General features: G+C 54.4%; 1 protein-coding gene across 6 annotated transcripts; it reads left to right on the top strand.

Annotated features, from left to right (window-relative positions):
* The first annotated feature begins 200 nt into the window (after positions 1–200).
* On the top strand, positions 201–13,716 carry Exoc3l4 (exocyst complex component 3 like 4). Of its 6 annotated transcripts, none has more exons than XM_085697971.2 (14): positions 203–437; positions 1,448–1,563; positions 4,299–4,380; positions 4,844–5,256; positions 6,081–6,735; positions 7,731–7,842; positions 8,055–8,177; positions 8,449–8,549; positions 8,707–8,787; positions 10,507–10,621; positions 11,011–11,130; positions 11,210–11,362; positions 11,987–12,108; positions 13,222–13,716. In XM_085697971.2, exons 4-14 carry the CDS (start codon positions 4,860–4,862, stop codon positions 13,403–13,405), a joined length of 2,163 nt encoding a protein of 720 aa, XP_085554097.2. In that variant the 5' UTR covers positions 203–437; positions 1,448–1,563; positions 4,299–4,380; positions 4,844–4,859; the 3' UTR covers positions 13,406–13,716. The 6 variants fall into 6 exon arrangements, with proteins under 6 accessions (XP_048287307.3, XP_085554098.2, XP_085554097.2 ...); XM_085697970.2 differs by having other exon boundaries at positions 4,229–4,380; XM_048431350.3 differs by lacking the exon at positions 4,299–4,380 and having other exon boundaries at positions 201–437.
* The last annotated feature ends 4,654 nt before the right edge of the window (positions 13,717–18,370 follow it).

Raw genomic sequence — 18,370 nt, 5'->3', positions numbered from 1 at the left:
CCCGCCCCCCATCTATGTTGCCTCTGGCAGTGGGAGGGTCTGGCAGTCCTCAGTATTCCCCAGAAGCTCCTGCCCCCACTGCTGCGACAGAGGGCCACCATCCCCTAACTTTCACCTCCCTAACCTCTCTTTCACTAATCTCCACCTCCTTAGCTTCCCTAACCTCTCCAGGAGCTCAGGGTCCGGCTCAGGCTGGCTCCAGTGCAAAGGTTGGAGTGGTTGCCTCTGGAATGGAAGAGGCGGGACCTTTCTGAAAGCGAAAGCGTGGGGTCTGAGTAGAAAGTGGGCGTGGGCGGGCCTGTGGCTGGGAAGTCCCAGCTGTTGGTAATCAAATGGGCAGTTCTGAAGGTCTCCCTCCGAGACCTGGTCTCAGGATCCTGCGTGGCTGCCTTCCCCAGGACCTCTTCTGCCTGGCCAGTCATCTGCTCACACACCAGGTATGACCCAGTCAGGTGGGGCAGGAGGATAGAGGGCGTTTGGGCAGTGGGCGTTTGGGCTGTGGGTGGAGACTACTCTGGCTCCGTCTGTGACCTTTCTGGCTATGGGTCTGGGTTCCAAGCCCAGGCCAGCTGAGCCACAGTGTTACCTCCGTCACAGAAGGTATGCACATATCCGAGTGTGTAGACAGCCACACACACGGTTACAGAAAGCAGGGCCACGCATGAGGCATGCGGATATGCACACAGACACAGGACACACACACACACTACAGAATAATCATACACACACATACACATACACCACACACACACTCAGGCAAGCATGAAGATGTGCAAAACGGAAGCTCACCTATGTGTGGCTGTACCACAGGTTCACAATCACGTCAGAGTCACTTCGTCTTTCTTGGCCCAGCTGACATTTAATGGCCCTTCATGGATCTGAGCCAGGCTCGTTCCACGCTTCCTGGGACCCTTGTCAAGTGGCCGAGACATCTCAGTCCACATAACTATCTAGGACCGGAGTTAGACCCAGAAAAGAATGTGCTGTGTGCTGGGACTGCTGGTGAGGGGAGGCTTCTCAGAGGAAGGGCCCTGAGGGGTTGGCAGCTGGAAGAGCTCAGGTCACTGCTAGAAGCAAGGGCAACTCACACAAAAGCATGGAGGAGGGGTGATTCTGAGTGGACAGAAGGGCAAGAGAGTGACATCGTGCTGGGTAACCCATGACAAACCTTAGAAAGGGCCTTGTGTGCCAAGGTAAGAAGTCTGCACTTCTGTGGGCAACGGCAACCTAGGGGTGTTTTTATTTTGGCAGCTAGGAGGGGAGCCTGCATATTTTTAAAAAAGTTTGTCTGGCATGTAAGATAGCTCCTGGTTGTGTTTGCAAAATCAACATATGAAATTTACCAAACCCTTTGGTTAGCCCGTAATAGCCAACCTTGGGATTTCTAGTCAGACAGATACAAACAACTAAGACAGCAACCTGAGCTGTTCCTCTCGGACATTCGCAGACTTGTCTTGTTGGCTTAACCGGATCCCGCGGGTGACACCGAGGACCGAAACCATCTGTTCTCATCCTGTTCCATGCTTTCAGGAAAGACCCCCAGCTTGCAGGGAACATCTCAAGGCAAGAGCGTCACAGCCTCCCTGCCGTCGTTATTCTTGGGGCTTTGGCGGATAGGGGATGACCCAGTCCTAGCAAGTGGGGAGGAAGGATGTGGTTTGTTCTGGAGAAAAACTGAGACAGTAGGGGCTGGTACAGCCCTTCTAGGGTAGCAAAGGATAGAAGCAAGTCTGGGAAACTGGGAAGTCTAGACCTAGCCTCATGGTCACAGCTAGAGTTGCCCATGGTGATTTTCTCTGCCTCTGCCGCCCTGCAGTTGGGACTGTAGCTTGACCGGGAAAGAGATGAACCCAGGGTCCGTACTGTCCTGGATCTGCAGGATCATGGAGCTGAGTACCAAGCTTCAGTCAGGGAGTGGCCGCAGTGGAGAGAGGAGATGGAGAGCCAGGGATGGGCCTTGTGACCAATAGAGGGAAGGCATGGTGGTGAAGTCCACAGATCAGCCCAGAGGGCACCAGAATGACACCTAGGCAGGCCAGCCTCACGTGGGGCACCCATTCACACTGCATAGTCCATACTTCTGAGCTGTGCTCTGAGATGAAAGAGAAGGGAGACAGACAGACAGACAGACTCTCAAGCCTGGAAGAAACTACATCACAGTAGGGACAGTCCTGAGGGGCCACTGAACAGATGGCACAAAGCTGAGAATTTCTTGGAGGCAGGGGACTCGCTGGGTCCTGAAAGCCAGGTCTGATTTGGAGACCAAAGAGAGAAGGGATCAGGAGGGGACGCAGCTTGGGGGAGGGGTCGAAAACTGCACATTCAGCAGGATGGAGGGGTCCCATGGGCAAACATGCAGACCAGGAGTGAGGCAAAGAAAGATCAGTCCAGAAGGTTGGGGGAATTTGAATGCCCAGCTATGGGGCTCAGGATGGCTTGAGGATGCCAGGGAGTCAGAGAAGGTTTTAAAACAGGGTAGTGACCTATTTGGGTTGGGGGAGGTCAAGAATGGTTTGGGTAGCTGCTGAGAGCCACAGAGCCAAAAAGTGGCATGACCGTAGCCAGAGAGGCTGACCACAGCCAGAGAGGCTGTTTGGTGGCCTTGGCGGCCCTATAGTGCAGGCCTGGTTTTATATGAGGGTGATTGAACAGCCTGAGTGAGTCCAAAGACTCCTTATAACCCGCCATGAAATTCACGTGTTCCAGCTGTTCTTCCTTATCCAGAATCTGTCCCCAGACTCCCCTGCAAGGACTGCCAAGTCCGACTCCTGTCTTGGGGTCCTCACAGGGAAAAGAGCTCTTTGGTAGCACCCAGTCCTCTAGTGCTCATGAGCACACACTAATCACCCTTTGTCCCTAGCTTCTGGGGAGACCTGGTTGGGCCAGGCTGAATGGCTTGAGGCTGGACCCTTCCCTCTCTAAGCACCTGGTTTCTCAAATGGGGCAGATAAAGCTCCCCAACTTTGTTATCATGGGGATCAGACCTTTGTCAGCACTGAACTGAACACACGGGCAGTGCTTAGTAAACAAAGCTGAGCTCTCTCTCCCCAGTCAAGGTAGGACCCCCACCTTGTCCTTTCCCAGCACCCCTGGGAGAACACAACAGGGGCCCGTGCGTCTCCCATACTAGGTGCTGAAGGGCTCCATTGAGGAAGGAGGCCAGAGTTTGCTGTGTATGGGTCAGGTCTGTGTGGAGCTAGGTCCCTGAACTGGGTGCCAGGGCAGGATAATGACCTGTGACCAGGGTGGGGCTGATAAGGCCACGACCAATCACTTGAGCCTCTCTCCTTCCTTGAAGCTACTGGTGGCCTCTGGAGCTCCAGAAATGTAGGACTCAGCTGACTCTGTCAGATACCTTGCTGGAGGGCTCTAAGCGTAGGAGCTGGCCCCTGTCCAGCATGCCTTAAGTCCCAGGAAAGCGCAGTTCCTTCCTGACTCACCCAGGGATCTGGCCCTAGCTTCTACTTGGATTTGTCCTGGTATGGTGGGGTGTCCTGAAGAGGGCTGGGAGCTATGGCTCGGGCTAGCCTTTCTTCTTCCTTCTTTCCTTCCTTCCTTCCTTCCTTCCTTCCTTCCTTCCTTCCTTCCTTCTTTCCTTCCTTCCTTCTTTCCTTTCTTAAAGATTTATTTGCTTTCTATTATGTGTGTGTGTTTTGCTTGCGTGTATGTCCGCATACCATGTGCACGCCTGGTGCCCTTGGAGGTCAGAAGAGCACACTGGTTGCCCTGGAACTGGAGCTACAGATGGTTGTGAGCCACTGTATGGGTGCTGGAAATTGGACCTGGGTCCTCTGTAAGGGGAACTAATACTCTCAACCATGGGCCATCTTTTCAGCCCAGTCCAGCCCTCTTTTGGTTCAGTTTCTCCAAAGGCATACGGGCAGCTTACTGGCTCAATACCATCCCCCACCCATGTCTAGCTTGCACAATGTGGTGGGCAGAAGGTTCCAGTGGCCAGGAAGGCTGTCTCTTCTCTCCCACCCCTAGCTAAACACACACTCAGAGAGCAAACAGTTAGGCTTTGCTAGCTGGAGGAGAATATGGTGGCGGTGCCTGCCAGCAGCCTGAGCAGTGTATCTCCCATGCTCCTGAGCCCACTACTCACTCCGTGTGGTGAAGGTTGGGGGGTTTGCAAGAGGGGGAAGAGCAGCAGGTAGGAAATATATTGGGATTCCTCAGCTCCAGGTTAAATATAGACCTGGAGCCCCTCCCACCACCTTCCCTTCAGGCTGTGTGGTGAAGATAAGTGGCTGGGTGCCTGCGGCTAGGGCCCTAGGGCACATCGTACCCTCCTCCAGCTCCACAGAGTCTCGGAAGGGAATGCTTCTTAAGGAGGTTCCTGTTTGAGCAGAAGCGATCCTGCGTTTCGTGCTGACAGAGGTGAGCCCAGGTCTCCGGAGGCACTAAAGTGGGGCTGGGGGAGAAAGGGATGGGGAGAGGTTTTTGGCCTTAGAATCTAAAATCCTAGACGTTTGGGACATGGGTCCTGGACCCTGCCCTTGTGGTTGTGGGTTGTGGGTTTCCCAGAATGAGTGGTCAACATTCCTAATTCAATGAGAATCGCTCGGGCTCAGTAAAGGTGGACACCTGGGAGAGAGCCTTTGGGGATGGCACCAGGGAGGCAGTAGCTGTTTGCATCTTAGCACCCGCTGTGCTCTGGCATGCAGAAGGCTCTGGCCAGCCCAGTAGCTGGCAGACATTTCCTTTTCCATAGAAGAAATCAAGCCTTCCTGCACTCCTGGGTCCTACTGAGCCCCAGAGAACTTACCGGGCTTCTGTGTCTTCTTCCTGGGCTGGGCAGCCTCCAAGCCTCTTGAGCTGCTTTCTCCCCTCCCCCCCCCAGGTTTCCTGCTGCCAAGATGCCATTGCCATGGACAGTGACCGCTGGGCCAGAGCTCCAAAGCCCCAAGGAGCCTGGGAAGCCACAGACCCTAGCTCAGGGCACCCGGAAGTCCAACAGTATGAAAGTGCCAAGCATTCACCACGGGGACACTCTGAAACCCAGCCTGGGCTCCCTGAAGCGGACCTTCCTCCGGAACAGCCTGCCAGCTTCCACCCACAAACCTAAGGAGGACCAGGGCCTAATCAAGCGAAGTTCCCGCCTGTTACGGTCCTTGAGACGGGCCCTGGATGAAGGCCTAGCTGCTGGGCACCCTCAAGTTCCTGCAGTGACAGAGAAGCCTTCCAGTGTCACTGATGGTATCAGTCGGCAGGCATCCACCGGGATGGGACCTGAGGATCTGGAACTCCAGGAAGGTAGGGTCTCATACAACAGTATGAGGACAGAGAGGGCGGGAGCTGAGCCAAGGTATCCTGACACACCCAAATCCTGCCTTCTGCACCAATTCTTCCAGTATTTAGCAAGGGAAATCCAATATACCCACTGGGCAAAACAGAAAAAATCAGGCTCAGCTAAGTGACTTGCTTGGTGTCTTACAGCTAACTATAAGAGAAGTGGGATTTGAACCCAGATCTGCATGGCCTTTCACCACTTGGCCCCTTGAGCAAACTCATCCTAATTATTAGGCACTGATTCTCTCAGATCACAGGGTCCCAGAGGATCATAGGGCCACTGTCACTTGGAGAGGCAGCTAGAGGGACTGCTCAGGTGAGCACACAGTGGACTTGAACTCTCAACAAGGGACCCATCAGACGTAGAGAAACTCCTCGAACAAGGGGCAGGCAAAGCGCAGCCCAGCAGAAAGGCTGACTCTGGACATTAGGACAGGACACACCCAGTTGAGCTCTGAACCTATTAGACCTGCAATTACAGCCACACATGAGGGCACCAGGACCAGTTCAGCAGAGATGGGAGTGGGGTGGGGGGAGGTGCCGTGCAGTTAGGAGATGACCCAAATTGTTGTTTTCAGCCAGGTTTGGGATCCTGGCTCTGCTCCCCCAAACGTGATTCTAACTAAGCAAGGTCTTCTGGTAGGTGGAGCAGTTCTAATGCTCACAGAACATCTGGGTAATGGCCAGGCAGCCCAGCCCAACACTCTGAGTGCAGCCTAGATGTCTAAGTTGGTACCAAGACCCTGTGCTGGTCCCTCCATTGATCCGGTTCTCACTCGCACTTGCAGAAAGCAAATCCGTGACAGACCTCATCACTGAGAGGCAATTAGTGAAGGCCTTCGAACAGTTGCGGTTCCTGGAGACGCGGCTGGTAGCAGACAAAACCTCACGCACCTTTGCTCAGGACCCCACCGCCTATGCACGGCGTGCTATGGACGTTTGCCTACATTACGACGGAATAGCCGCGGAGATCGGAGCCATTGTGCGCGAGGCGCTGGGTTCCGAAGGCGTAGATGGAGAGGCTCTAGCCGAACTGGCCCAAGTGGTAAACTTGGAAGAGGAGGCCCACCAGGCCCCCCAAGCCGAAGGTGACTTCTTGAGTACGCCCCGCCACTGGCGTCGACACTGGGAGGACGCGGTGCTGCGCAGCGCCCAGGAGCGCGTGCAGCAGGCTGGCGTCAAAGTCACCCCAGGGGCTGCGGAGGGCTCTTCCGACCTAGCCCAGCTTCTGGCTGAACTCGGTGGCGTGGTTCGCCGTGACCTACAGAAGGTGCGATTAGAGATACAGCCCGCTTACAAAGCCACCGATTTCCCGGTGTGGGAGACCTACTTGCGTGCCTTTCACAGCGCGGTGGCCCAGCGTCTGCAGGAGCTGGCGCGAGACGCCCGCGGCTGTGAGCAGCTCTATGTGCTGTTAGACTGGGCCGCCAATGTGTACGGCAGGTGAGACCTGAAATACAGTATTTACGGCAGAAGCGGGGACCACTACCCACCAGACCTTGGGAAACAGCTGCGAGAACACAGGGCACTTTTCTTCCCCATTCCTTCACTGGCAAAGGCAATGGGGCGCCAGAAGGCCTGGAGATTTTGTCACTCTTTCTTTTGTGCTAGGCTGTGTACTCCCATCCCAGGTTTTCCTAAAGGACCACGCAGCTACAGGTTCCCAAAGCTAGGGAGTCTTTCATGTGCGCCTCACACCAGAGCCAGGAGCCCCAGATAGCCCTGCTAGTCCTTAAAGCGACTGCAAATGCATTAGAAAAGAGCGTCTTTCCAGGCAGAGCACCACTCGGAGTGTGGGTTCAGCCTTCTTTCCCTCTGGGTGAGCATCCTTATGCAGAGTGCAGCCTGTTAGGGGCTTCCATCCCTGGTACTGTGTAACAAGAAGGGTGCTGTGTATCAAGGGTGCTTTAATTTCCCAGATAAATGGGCCCCAACTTTGCCACAGACCAAAGGGAGAAGAATAGGCGAGGGAGAAGGCTGCCCAAATCCTGGCCTCTTTACATTGCTGTGGTCAGACTGTCATTCTCCGGCACCCTGATTGGGGTTACATAGTGATTTGTGTGTGTGTGGGTGTGTGTGTGGGGGGGAGTTGCTTAGTGCTCAGTCTTTAATGTAGCTAACCACGAGGGTAGAGGTCACACTGAGGCAGTCTGGCAGAGGTCCATCCGAACAGCTCCGTAAGCATTCTGAGCAGGCCCAGCTGGATGCTTGAGTGCCAAGAAGTCCAACGCAGCCGGCAGAGGCTTCCGGGAAGGGAGGGAAGGGAAGTGATGGCATAGACCTCTGGAGGGTAGAGGAATGGAATGTGTCCACAGAAACGGAGTTCAGGGCCCTAATGATGACTTTGGACTTTGAGCCTGGTTAGGGAAAGGAGGCAGTTGGGCATCAAAGCTCCTCCCGGGTCCTTAGCAACTCTCCCATCCCATCTTGCTTTTCAGTCCTGACTTCCTAGGCGCCCCAGACTTGACACTGTCCACCGAACCGCTGCCCCCACTCCTAGAGCCTGCTTTGTGGGCCCGACTGGAAAGTGACTACACTAACTTCCTAGAGGTGAGGCCGGGGAGGCTCTGGGCTCCAGAGACTGGGACCGGAGACTTGACTCCCAGAATTGGGGTTGTGCTGGAGGTACCTATAGGCATGGTCTGTGGGTGAGGTCCAGTGACGCTAGTCCTTCAAGGCGCAAAGTGGGGCTTGGAAGGCAGGGGGAGCTCTTACCTTCCTCGTGGGTGGCTTCTAATCGCAGCCCACTCCTAATCCCACAGACAAAGATCACAAGCTGTTTTGATAGCATCTTGCAGCTGGAGCAGAGTCGCTGGGAAGCCGGCGAGGAGCTGGAAGTGCTACAGGGCCTCTACCATACGCCCCTGTCCATCGATGTGCACATGGTGCGCACGGGAGAGGGCTGAGGAGGGGCTTGGTTCTGGCCTCAGGCACGTGGCGGAGATCCCTCAGAGCTAAGTTATACTGAGAGGGAACCTGTGGGGGTGATCTAGGCCCCTGAAGCACATGGCCAGTCTAGGTTACAGCTCTCAGGTCTGCCGGTGGACTCTGGGATTGGGATGGGGGTGACCCTCACATTGGGGCAACTGAAAACTGCTGGGAGAGGTGGGCTGGGTTCGGGACTCTACTGCGCTCAGCGTGTGGCGTCCCTGACAGCTCGTGGCTGAGCACGTGAAGGCGGCCGGCGCTATCTCCTCGGAGCTGGAGGCCACCACCCTGCAGATCTGCGCACGTGCGCTCTGCCTCTTTGTGCCCAGGTGCGGGTGGCATTCTCAGCCCCGGAAGGGTGGGAGGGAGATGACACGGCCAGGAGTGGGTGGGGTCCACCGGTCTGAATGTGAGACCCTCATGACTGGTGAGGACCTAAGAGGGAGGAGACCCGAGGTTAGAGGAATGATCCTTTTCCGTCCCCAGGTTTGAAAAGGCATTTCTGGCGTCAAAGGCGGTGAGCGAGTGCTACCTGGGCGCTTACATTAACGCTTTTGTGGAGATGAGGTAAGTCGCTTCAGCTCCAGGGCGTTGCTGAGTACTGCCAGCAGGAGGCGCGCGAGTACAGGAAAAAAGATCCGAAGCAGCGGAGGCTGGGGCAGGCGGGGGTGGTGGTGGGGTTTTTGGGGTAGTACCTCCTGAGTGTGAATTCTTGTGGGTTCCCCCGAGACCTTCCCGGATTTTCCCTTCTCCGCTCTGGCCCTAATGTGTTCAACAGAGCTAGGGCCATGGGACGATTGGGGAATGTGGAGCTTCAAGGCTGACCAGAGGCTGAGGAGATGGGATCCCCTAATCCCAGGGCTCCTCGTTTACTTCCTTCATCCCATTATTTCCTCCATCCCATTCCGTTCTTTTTTTTACCTCCTCCTCGGAGAAGCTCGGAGAAGCTCCCTCCTTGAACCCCATCCTGGACAATCTCGGGCGCCTCTACCCTCAGAATGCAAGGCCCTCCCTTTCTGTTTGGGAGAGACTGCTACCTTGCCCTGACCCCAGCCACACTGGGTGCGCTCTTCCCTACATATGTACTAGTCTGGGGAATGCAGCCATCAACAGAAGGCACGAGATCTGGGTCTCCTGGTTGGTTCGAATTCCAGTGTTGCCCATTGTTGGCTGTGTGCCCTGGGACATCACTTCATCTCTGTGCCTCCTGTCTTCTAACAAAGCCAGAGCCTGCTTCCTCAGACTGTGAGCACTCAATCCAAATGAGCTCTTTATGAGCGCTTGCGATACACCAGGCACCATGTGCCTGCTTCATCCACCTCACCGGTGACTTCCCAAGGCCAGGGTACCCAGATGCAGATGGACAAGTGGATACTGGTACAACCAGGAAGTCACACAGCTAGAACTTAAACCGGGTCTGCCTGTGTCCCAAGGGTGGCCACACTGGTGCTCTGCTTCCCTGTACGCTCACGGTACCAGGCTAGTCTTCAGCAGTGGGGGTGGGGAATGGTGATGGGGAGTGGGGGGAAGGAGGGGGGAAGGAAGAAGGCAGGGGGATAACAACACACAGACTACATGACAACAATGACCACTCAGCCCCAGGAAGCGTTCCCCATCTCTTGATAGATAGTGCTGTGCACTGGATAGAGTCTGGTCCTCGGTTTTCTCAACAGTGAAATGGGATATTGTCATCCTCAGAGGCAGTGATGAAGCTTAGTGGGGCGCTTGTGCCAGACATGGCTGGGTGACAATGTCCCATCCCCAAGAGGCGTGGAGGGTTGTCTCAAAGCTGTCAGATGGGACCTCTGTCATGGAGTTGAGCTTCCACTCTGCTGCCAGAGTTTGATTGGCTCCCATGTCTTTAAAACTGCCCCCTCATCAGTTCTGCTCCCGTGGCTGCTATTCTGTACCCCTCCAGGGTCTACCCTTCACAGCAGTCTGAATCAGCGGTTCTCAACCTGTGGGTTGAGACCCCTTGGTGGGGAGCGAACAACCCTTTCAACAGAAGTCCATGTCAGCTGTCATGCATATCAGGTTTTACATTACAATTTATAAAGTAGCAAAAATTCTTACAGTTATGAAGAAGCAATGAAAATAATTTTATGGCTGGGGTCACCACAACATGAGGAATTATGTTAAAGGGTCACAGCATTAAGAAGGTTGAGAACCACTGGTAAATGAATGAAGTCCGTGCAGTGCCCAGGTTGCTGGGTTATGCTCGCTGGGTCTTATTCTCCAACCTGCTTCCCCCTGCCCAGCTTATTACTTGTCTTGGCCCCTCCCCAGAACCAGTCTTCTGGCCAGGTTCCCAGGAACCGTAAAGGAACTGGAGAAACCCCTTGTGGCTGCCACCAATAGCTTCCAGAAGCACCTGATCCAGATGACACAGCAAGACATACAGGTGAATTGGAGGTTTTCCGTGCCCAGCAGTGCCCTCCGTTCCCTGAAGTTCCAGGCCTAGTTCCCAGCATTCCTTCGCCCTAAGTGAGTTCCCAGCTGAGCAAGGGCAGTGGGAAGCACCTACCACCCCACTGTAATCCCTTCCTCTGTGATCAACACCCAAGCTCTGGGATGCTGGGCCAGGAAATAAGGCCTAGCATTCTTCAGAACACACCCTACGCAGGGCCTAACAAGACACTAAACCCAAACCATGCCCACTGAAGGAGGCATTCTGGAAAAGGTGCAGTGATAAAATTTGTGCCTAGGAAAGAGGATGGCACAAGGGAACCCAGCGGGGAAGGGAGTTAGGAATGACGAACAGAGCTTACTCCCATGTCCCTCTGTCCCCAGCCACTATTCAAGATGCTATATACCAAGAACTGGCTCACACAGGACACACTGCGTCCCCTCATGGACAAGGTGGTGGACTTTGCACATCATCTTGAACATGTGACCCCGCTACTGGCACAGGTACCAGGAAATAGGGTGGCTGGCATGGATGTGCACGGCCCATGCCTTTTATCCTGACCTTAAGCCCTCACTCTTCCAGGAGACTCTGCAGGAGGTTCACCGTTTTGTGATCCGCGAGTACCTGGGGCAGGTGCTGAGGCCCCACGAGAGGTTCAGTGGCCTGGATCGTGTGAACGGCTCCCATAAGATGAGCCTGGATGCCCAGGCCATTAGCAACACTTTCCAGGGCTTGGTAGGAGCAACATCTGAATGTCAAGCAGGGCTCAGTCTCTGGCCAGTCGGGCACTTCCTATTCTCATCTGTTAAAAAAAAAAAAAAAACCAGGGCGGGTGTAGGAACGGGTGGTAGTGGAGAAGAGCGCTTACAGTAGGCAGTTAGTTCTTCAGACTAAACTGGGAAGATGGGGGGGGGGGTGTGCTCAAGAGGTACAGGCCCAGATGGGGATGTCACTTCATATTTGCACCCAGTTGTGGATGAAGGTGAAGAAGGGATGAGGGTTATGATGGGCAAGATCTTTGGGAGGTCTCTCCCCACTCGGATCTGGGACACTCTGAGCCATACCCAAATCCCTCATCTGGGCTGCTGGTCTCCTACTGTTGGCAGGCTCCACGCTGCACGTCCCTGGTCAGGGCAAGGATTTCCCATCTGTGCAGACAAGAAGCCATCTCTACAGAATCTTTGCAGATGCTCCCTCTGTCCCTTGCGCCCGTGGCATCTTATTATGGACAAACCACCCGCGGGAGATACTTGGGATGGGTGTAGCAGGGAACTAAAGAAGGCGTTGTCTGAACTAAAGAAGGAACTAAGGAGCTCCACGGGAAAGTGGACAGCAGCACACATCTCCCTGTCTCCTCAGGGCTCTGAAGCCAAGTGGTTGGACCAAGCCATCCTGAGCGTGGCTGAGATCCTGGGTGAGACCTACAAAGACGACATCCAGCGGCACCTGGAGACACTTATACGCAGCTACCCAGACATCAGGTGTGCAGGCCCTCCTCCCCCACTAGCTTATGACCGGGAGTCAGGAGTAACTGGGACCTGGTACTCGCACCTTCAGCAAAGTCCTGTTGGCTGTGAATGCCGACGAGTAGGACAGGGAAGAGCCAGTTTATCCCAGCTGAGAGAACTCAATGCCTCAGCGGAGCAAACCTCGACGGACCCGTGTGCGCATGTGCACGACAGAAGGGCACAGGGACCGTAGGCAAAAGGGCCATCTCTCCCTGTGTTCTCTATTACCCGTGGACAACGCGGCTCCCACCCCCCAGGCGCAAATCCTCTCTGGAATCCCCCTGAGGCTTCGACAGGAAGGAGGCTCGGTCCGGGACCCCGGGTTGTGCTGGGTACTGAGTCATCGGAACCCGTAGGAATCCCGGTTCGGCTCTTTCCAATGCTCTCAGAGATTCCGGGATAGAAAGCCGCTGAAAGGCCTGGTCCAGCCCCTTCCCTGGCTCCTGGCTGCGGCTGCGGCTGCGCTGCGAGCTGCTGGTTTGCTCTGCCAGACTTTAGATCTGGATGATGATCCCATCTAAGTTTTCAGTTTCCCTACCACTCTTTGGGGGTTCCCCAGTTCCCTTCCTAGCTCCAAGCCCTGGACGGCTGGAAAAGTAGGGAACAGTGACTCAGGGTGCCACTCTGTACCTGCGTGTTCCCCCAACTCATCGTCCCTCTCCAGTCTCCCGATCCCCCACCCCTGCCGCTGCTTTGTCTTGCACACTGCAAGGACCTTCCCCTGGCCTCCTCCTCCACCTCTTTTGCTCTCTGTCAGTTTCTGGAACCTTCGCTAGGTCAGATTCCTTGCTTCGCCTCTGCTCAAAGCTTCTTTCGACTGTGTGCGTGCTCCCTCCCGTCTCATGCCTGTGTGCTTCTAGGTTCAGTTGCTGTGCACCCCCAGCTCCAATCCCGCTTCCTTTTAGAGCCCTCATCCCCTCCCGGCCTCGGATGGTCCCTGCCTTTCAGCCTCTTTGACCCAGCTCCAGGAATGCTGGCTGAATCATACTTCCTCCCAAGCCTGGTTCCTGTCCTCTCTAGGGACAGGGTGGGGCTGGAGGGTACCAGGGTCACCGCTCCTCAGTTAGGACCCCCTTGTCTCCACAGGCGTGACCATGTACTGGCCATTCTGGCGCTGCGTAGACTCGGTCGCCGTAGGAATCATAATCTGTTGCAACACACCCAAGACTTGCTGAGGGCAGCGCCTGAGATCAGGCCCTCCCCACGACGTGTGCTCTTTGAAGAGATCGAAGTGCCCACCTCTGTGGACGTGCTGATCACATGCATCTAGGACTGAATGGCAGGCAGAAGACGGGTAGGCGGAGGGTCTGTCACCCTCCCCGTGACTGACCCCAAGAAGGAAGCCCAGTGAGTCACTCTGGCTCTACCCGCAGCTATGAAGCCAGGAGTCATGGAATTTTTGGTCTCAGTTAGGGGGAGCCAAGAGTGGAAGAATTCTAGGCATTTGTGGGGGAGTCTTTTGGGGTGGCTGAGGCTCCTTCCAGGACTTCAGGCCAGGAGGGTTTCCTTTTCTAACTGCCCGGTGTATTTCTGCTATAGAATGTAGCTGAGTATTCTAAAAATAAATGTGAATTAAAATAGTGCCTACAGTTGGTAAACTAAGCTGGTCGGTAGGCGTGGTGCTGGCAGACCGTGGTGACTATCTGGTTGGGAGGTGCGATGCTGGCAGACTGTGGTAACTAGCTGGTTGGAAGGGGTGATGCTGGCAGACTGTGGTAACTAGCTGATTGGGAGGCATGGTGCTGACAGACCGTGGTGACTTTCTGATTGGTGCTGACAGACTGTGGTGACTATCTGGTTGATGCTGGCAGACTGTGATGACTATCTGATTGGTGCTGACAGACTGTGGTAACTAGCTGGTTGATGCTGGCCGACTGTGGTAACTAGCTGGTTGGTGCTGGCAGACCGTGGTGACTATCTGGTTGGTGCTGGCAGACTGTGGTGACTATCTGATTGGTGCTGGCAGACTGTGGTAACTAGCTGGTTGGTGCTGGCCGACTGTGGTGACTAGTTGCTGGGTCAGCCCTTTGCTGACCACTGAATGGACTGGATGACTGGTGCAAGTCCTGAGCTGGAAAAGTCCCTGCCTGGAGCCACAAACACAGGCTTTTAGGGGCTGGGGAGATGGCTCAGAGCCGAAGAGCACCAGTTCCCTCTCCGGAGGACCCTGGTTAGGTTCCTGGCACCCACATGTTAATAAGCAATCATTCACTCCAATTCTAGAGGATCCAGTGCATTCTTTTGGCCTCTGTGAGCATTCACGTGTGTGGTGCACAGACATACGTGTGGGTAAAACACCTGTACATAAACTAAAAACAAATGAATTAACAAAGCCAGCCCTTTACCAGGACCCTGGATCCAATAACCTCAGATACCAAGCTGGTCTTGCCCAGAAGGGGTGCTCAGTACTCTGCCCCACTCTAGGCAACCTGAGCCCTTGTGACCACCAGTTCTGTGGCTTGAGAAATTCTGGTTTCACATAGGAGGGACTTTCCAGTGATAAAAGTTGCCAGGTTACTGTGCACGTGTGGGTGGTGGTGGTGGATGGGTGGGAAGGTAACCATTCAGATCCAGCCATGGACACAGTTCCGGGAGACACTGCAGCTGCCCTCTATTTAGACAACTGCTGAAATTTGTCAGTAGTCTGGGAGGCATGGCTGGGCACCTATTTGCATTGATGGCTCCAATTTCCAGGGAACCTGAGAGCCAAAGGGGGATTGACAGGGACTTGATGGCATAGGCTGGGATGATTTTCTTAACCCTACTGTTCCCAGCAGGCTTCCCCTGTAGCTCTGGGCCTGATTCTAACACTAGCTTGTGTGGGGTCAGGTACCTGCAGGTGGCCTGGGGTCCCCAAAACCTGGTGGTTTCCTTCCTCAAGTGTAAGACCAGGGCTCTAAAACACTGCAGTATGAGGCGGGCAGGCAACACATCTTTCCCTGTTCTCCCAGACCCCTCTCCCTGTGCTGTAAACAGCCAGAGGGTACTTAATGCCCAGGACAATCTGGCTCTTCCCTGTGCTGGGACTTAAGCGCAGAGCATGTCTGAGTCTGCTGAGAGTACTGGGGTGGAGATCCAGAATTCTTAGCTCCTTCCCGGAGCAAGTGTTGGGGGGGCATTATGACCCCCCCCCCCACAGGTGTATCAGGGTTGGATGCCAGGGGCAGGTCAGCCCAGGGGGGGGGGATCCAGACCTCTGTGGAGAAGGGTAGGCAGGGCAGGAATGAGGAAGTGAAGTTGCTGAGGTTCCCAGGCTCCAAAGCCAGAGGTGAAGGCCTGGGACTGTTGACACTTGATAAGCAGTCCTTCCTGCTGGTAGGGAAACTGAGGCCTGTGGAGGGCAAGTGGCCTTGAAACCTCACAACCTAAAGTTCAGGGTGTGAGAGGCGCCTCTGTCACAGAGGAGGGGAAATGAGTGATTCACTGGCTAGGAGACCCTGCTTGCTGCCACACATACCCCTCGGTGACCATCAGAGTCCTGCTGGCAGTGCAGACAGGGTTCTGGGGTAATAGAAAACCTGATCTTAGATGAGTTCTCTCCAGAGAGCCCTCGGCCTCCCCTCCACCCTACTTGTGAGTCCCAGGCCCCTCCCTCACCAAGTCCAGCAGGGCCCCATCCTGGTTGTCCTGCCCCACCTGACCATAGGCAAGTCTCTGTACCTGTCTGTGCCTCAAGATTTCCAGCTGTGAAACAGGCATGCTGTCAGTACCTTCCAGCCAGGGGAGCTAACACAGAGCTAGCTGAGGAGGGTGGAACAGAAGATAACCATAAAGCTAGGCCCCTGGCCTCCCTATGACCCCATGACCCAACCAGGCCAGAATCTGGCAGACAATGAATGCAGAGATGGGACTAGGGGCCAGGCGGAAGTGGAATGGGACCTTGAGTGTTTGTTTAATAGAGCAAGAGGTTGGTGGGCATGTTTGGTTACGAGAGACAGATTCGGAGGGTGTGCCCAAAGCTCAGCAGCTTCTCATGGCACGGGGAAAGACTTGGGCCTAGTCCTTTAGAGCCTCCGGACTGTCTTCCTGAGAGTCCCTAGACCTGGAAACAGGGAACCAGGGTTTCCTGACTGGAAGTGTACCTTGTGCAAGGAGCTTCGTCTTGTGTTCCTATGAGCCTGGCAGTGACTAGGGCCTGAAGTCACCTTCCTAAGTCTCAGTCACGGGTGGCCAGAGACCAAAGGGTAGAGTCAGGGAGACTCAGGACAAGGGGGACAATGAGAGACTCTGCTGGTTCTCGCTGGTGGCTCTTCAGTCCTAAGAGTGGTGTGATTTGGGAACCTCCTACCCCTACTACCCAGAGAGACTCCTTAGGGCATCTTCTTGGTCATCCTGCTATCCAGGTCAAGCTTGAGGGTACAGGAACTGTCTCTCAAAGCTATCTTGGGAGTCACTGATTATCTGGCTGGTAAGTTGTGTGTGTATATATGTGTGTGTGTATTTATGGGATCTGTTAGCCCTTGTCAGCACAGCCAACCTGTCCCACAGGGTAGAGCCTGTCCCCAGCCTCTTTGCACTTCTCACATGCAGGGGAGCCTGGAACCACCTCTTTGACTCTCAACCTCCACGCCTAGCTCGTCAGCTATCCCTTGGTGCCCAGCCTCTGCCTGGCCCTCTCTTCTCTCCTTAGAATTCAGCTGATTTCTCACAACGCCTTCTGTGATGATCCCTCTCCTTGTCCCCTAGGCTCAGTATGCCATACTGAAACAGCCGCAAGACTGGGGACATGGACCAGTTGTCTCAACCCTGTCCTCTACAGCTAGCAACTTCTGGTCCCTTTCCTTTCTGAGGTTTAGTCCCATAAAATGGAGTAGCTCATAAGGAGTCATAGTGATAAGTCAGACTGTCCACAGAGGTCCTGGTTTGTGGGTACTGTAGGTGGCAGTCAGCCTGTCACTTTCATGCCTTCCCAGCCTCCCCCTCTTCCTTCCTTGCCTGCTAGTCCTGGCTCCTTCCTTCCTGGCCCCAGACCTCAGCAAGCCACATTCATGGGGGAACACCCTCGGCAACTCTGAGGTGTTTCCTGCAGAACTTCTCATCACTGACCAGGCTGCAGGGGGTGGGGGCAGGAGGCAGCACTACACTCTATTCCCACTCTCATTTCCTTCCTTTGCTACCGCACACACACATACACACACAGAGAAGAAAAGAAAAACCACAAAAACAAAAACCCTTGGGAACTGCAGCCGGCCACCACAGTCTCCCACCGTCCATCATTAGTCATGGGGAGGGGCAAGGCTGGCTTGCCTTATGACATTGTCAGCCTGAGCAGGAGCCACCGAGATAAAGCAAAGGGACTGCTGGTGCTGATAACGGATTCCACAGTGCTCCAAGGGTAGTCTGGCTTTGTAGCGGCTGAAGTCTGGGTGGGAGGCAAGCATCCCTGTGTAAGAATGGTCGGAGGCTCAGCCCAAACTTCTGTGTCCCAACTCGTGATGGGAACTGAAATGCACACACCACTCCCATCCCAGTCTACGTATCCTATATCACTTCTGGACCTGTGAAGCCTGGACCAGTCAAGATCCCTTTGTCTGTGTGCAGATAAACTCACCATCTACTCACCACTCAAAACATTTATCAGTGCTGTACAGTAGTGGCGCCCACCTTTAATCCCAGCACTTGGGAAGCAGAGGCAGATGGATCTCTGTGAGTTGGAAGCCAGCCAATACAAAGCAAGTTCCATGGCAGTCAGGATTGTTACAGAGAGAAACCCTGTCTCGAAAAACCAAAAAAACAAAAACAAAAAACTTTTATCTTGTCCAGTTTGCTTCTGTTTTTTTTGAGACAGGCTCTCACTATATAGCCCCAGATGACCTGGAACTGTTTGTAGGACAGGCTGACCTTAATCTCAGAGATCTGCCTACCTCTACTTTCCAAGTGCTGGGAATAAAGGTGTGCGTCACCATCCCCACAGGGGTTTGCATTTTTAGTTTTAGCAACCTTACGTGTAGCAACATATTCTCCTAGGCCCAAATTTAAAATGTAGGTAAAGGACACAAGATTTAAAAGTCTAATATCAGGGCTGGGAATGTAGCTCAACTGGGAGAGCACTTGGCTAACTAACATCCAGAAAGCCCTGGATGCAGTCCTCAACACCCCATAAATCAGACGTGGTGGCACATGCCTGCAATCTGAGCAATCAAGGAAGAGGATCAAGAGAAAATCAGGTAGGTCATCCTTGGGAGAGAGTTCCTGGCTAGCCTAGAATATGACATCCTGCCTAAAATAGCAAGTC

This window comes from Myodes glareolus, chromosome 11 (assembly GCF_982192425.1).
Source record: "Myodes glareolus chromosome 11, mMyoGla1.1, whole genome shotgun sequence".
NCBI classification, from domain to species: domain Eukaryota; kingdom Metazoa; phylum Chordata; class Mammalia; order Rodentia; family Cricetidae; genus Myodes; species Myodes glareolus.
The sequence above is the reverse complement of the archived record's forward strand: the minus strand, read 5'-3'. Positions and strand labels throughout refer to the sequence as shown.

What these genes read in the sequence shown, in the direction of transcription:
- Exoc3l4 (XM_085697972.2), top strand. Translation starts at nt 4,860, where the DNA reads ATGCCATTGCCATGGACAGTGACCGCTGGGCCAGAGCTCCAAAGCCCC. An exon ending in CTCTGCCTCTTTGTGCCCAG is followed by an intron (nt 8,550 to 8,706) that starts GTGCGGGTGGCA and finishes TTCCGTCCCCAG; the next exon opens with GTTTGAAAAGGCATTTCTGG. An exon ending in CGCAGCTACCCAGACATCAG is followed by an intron (nt 12,109 to 13,221) that starts GTGTGCAGGCCC and finishes TTGTCTCCACAG; the next exon opens with GCGTGACCATGTACTGGCCA.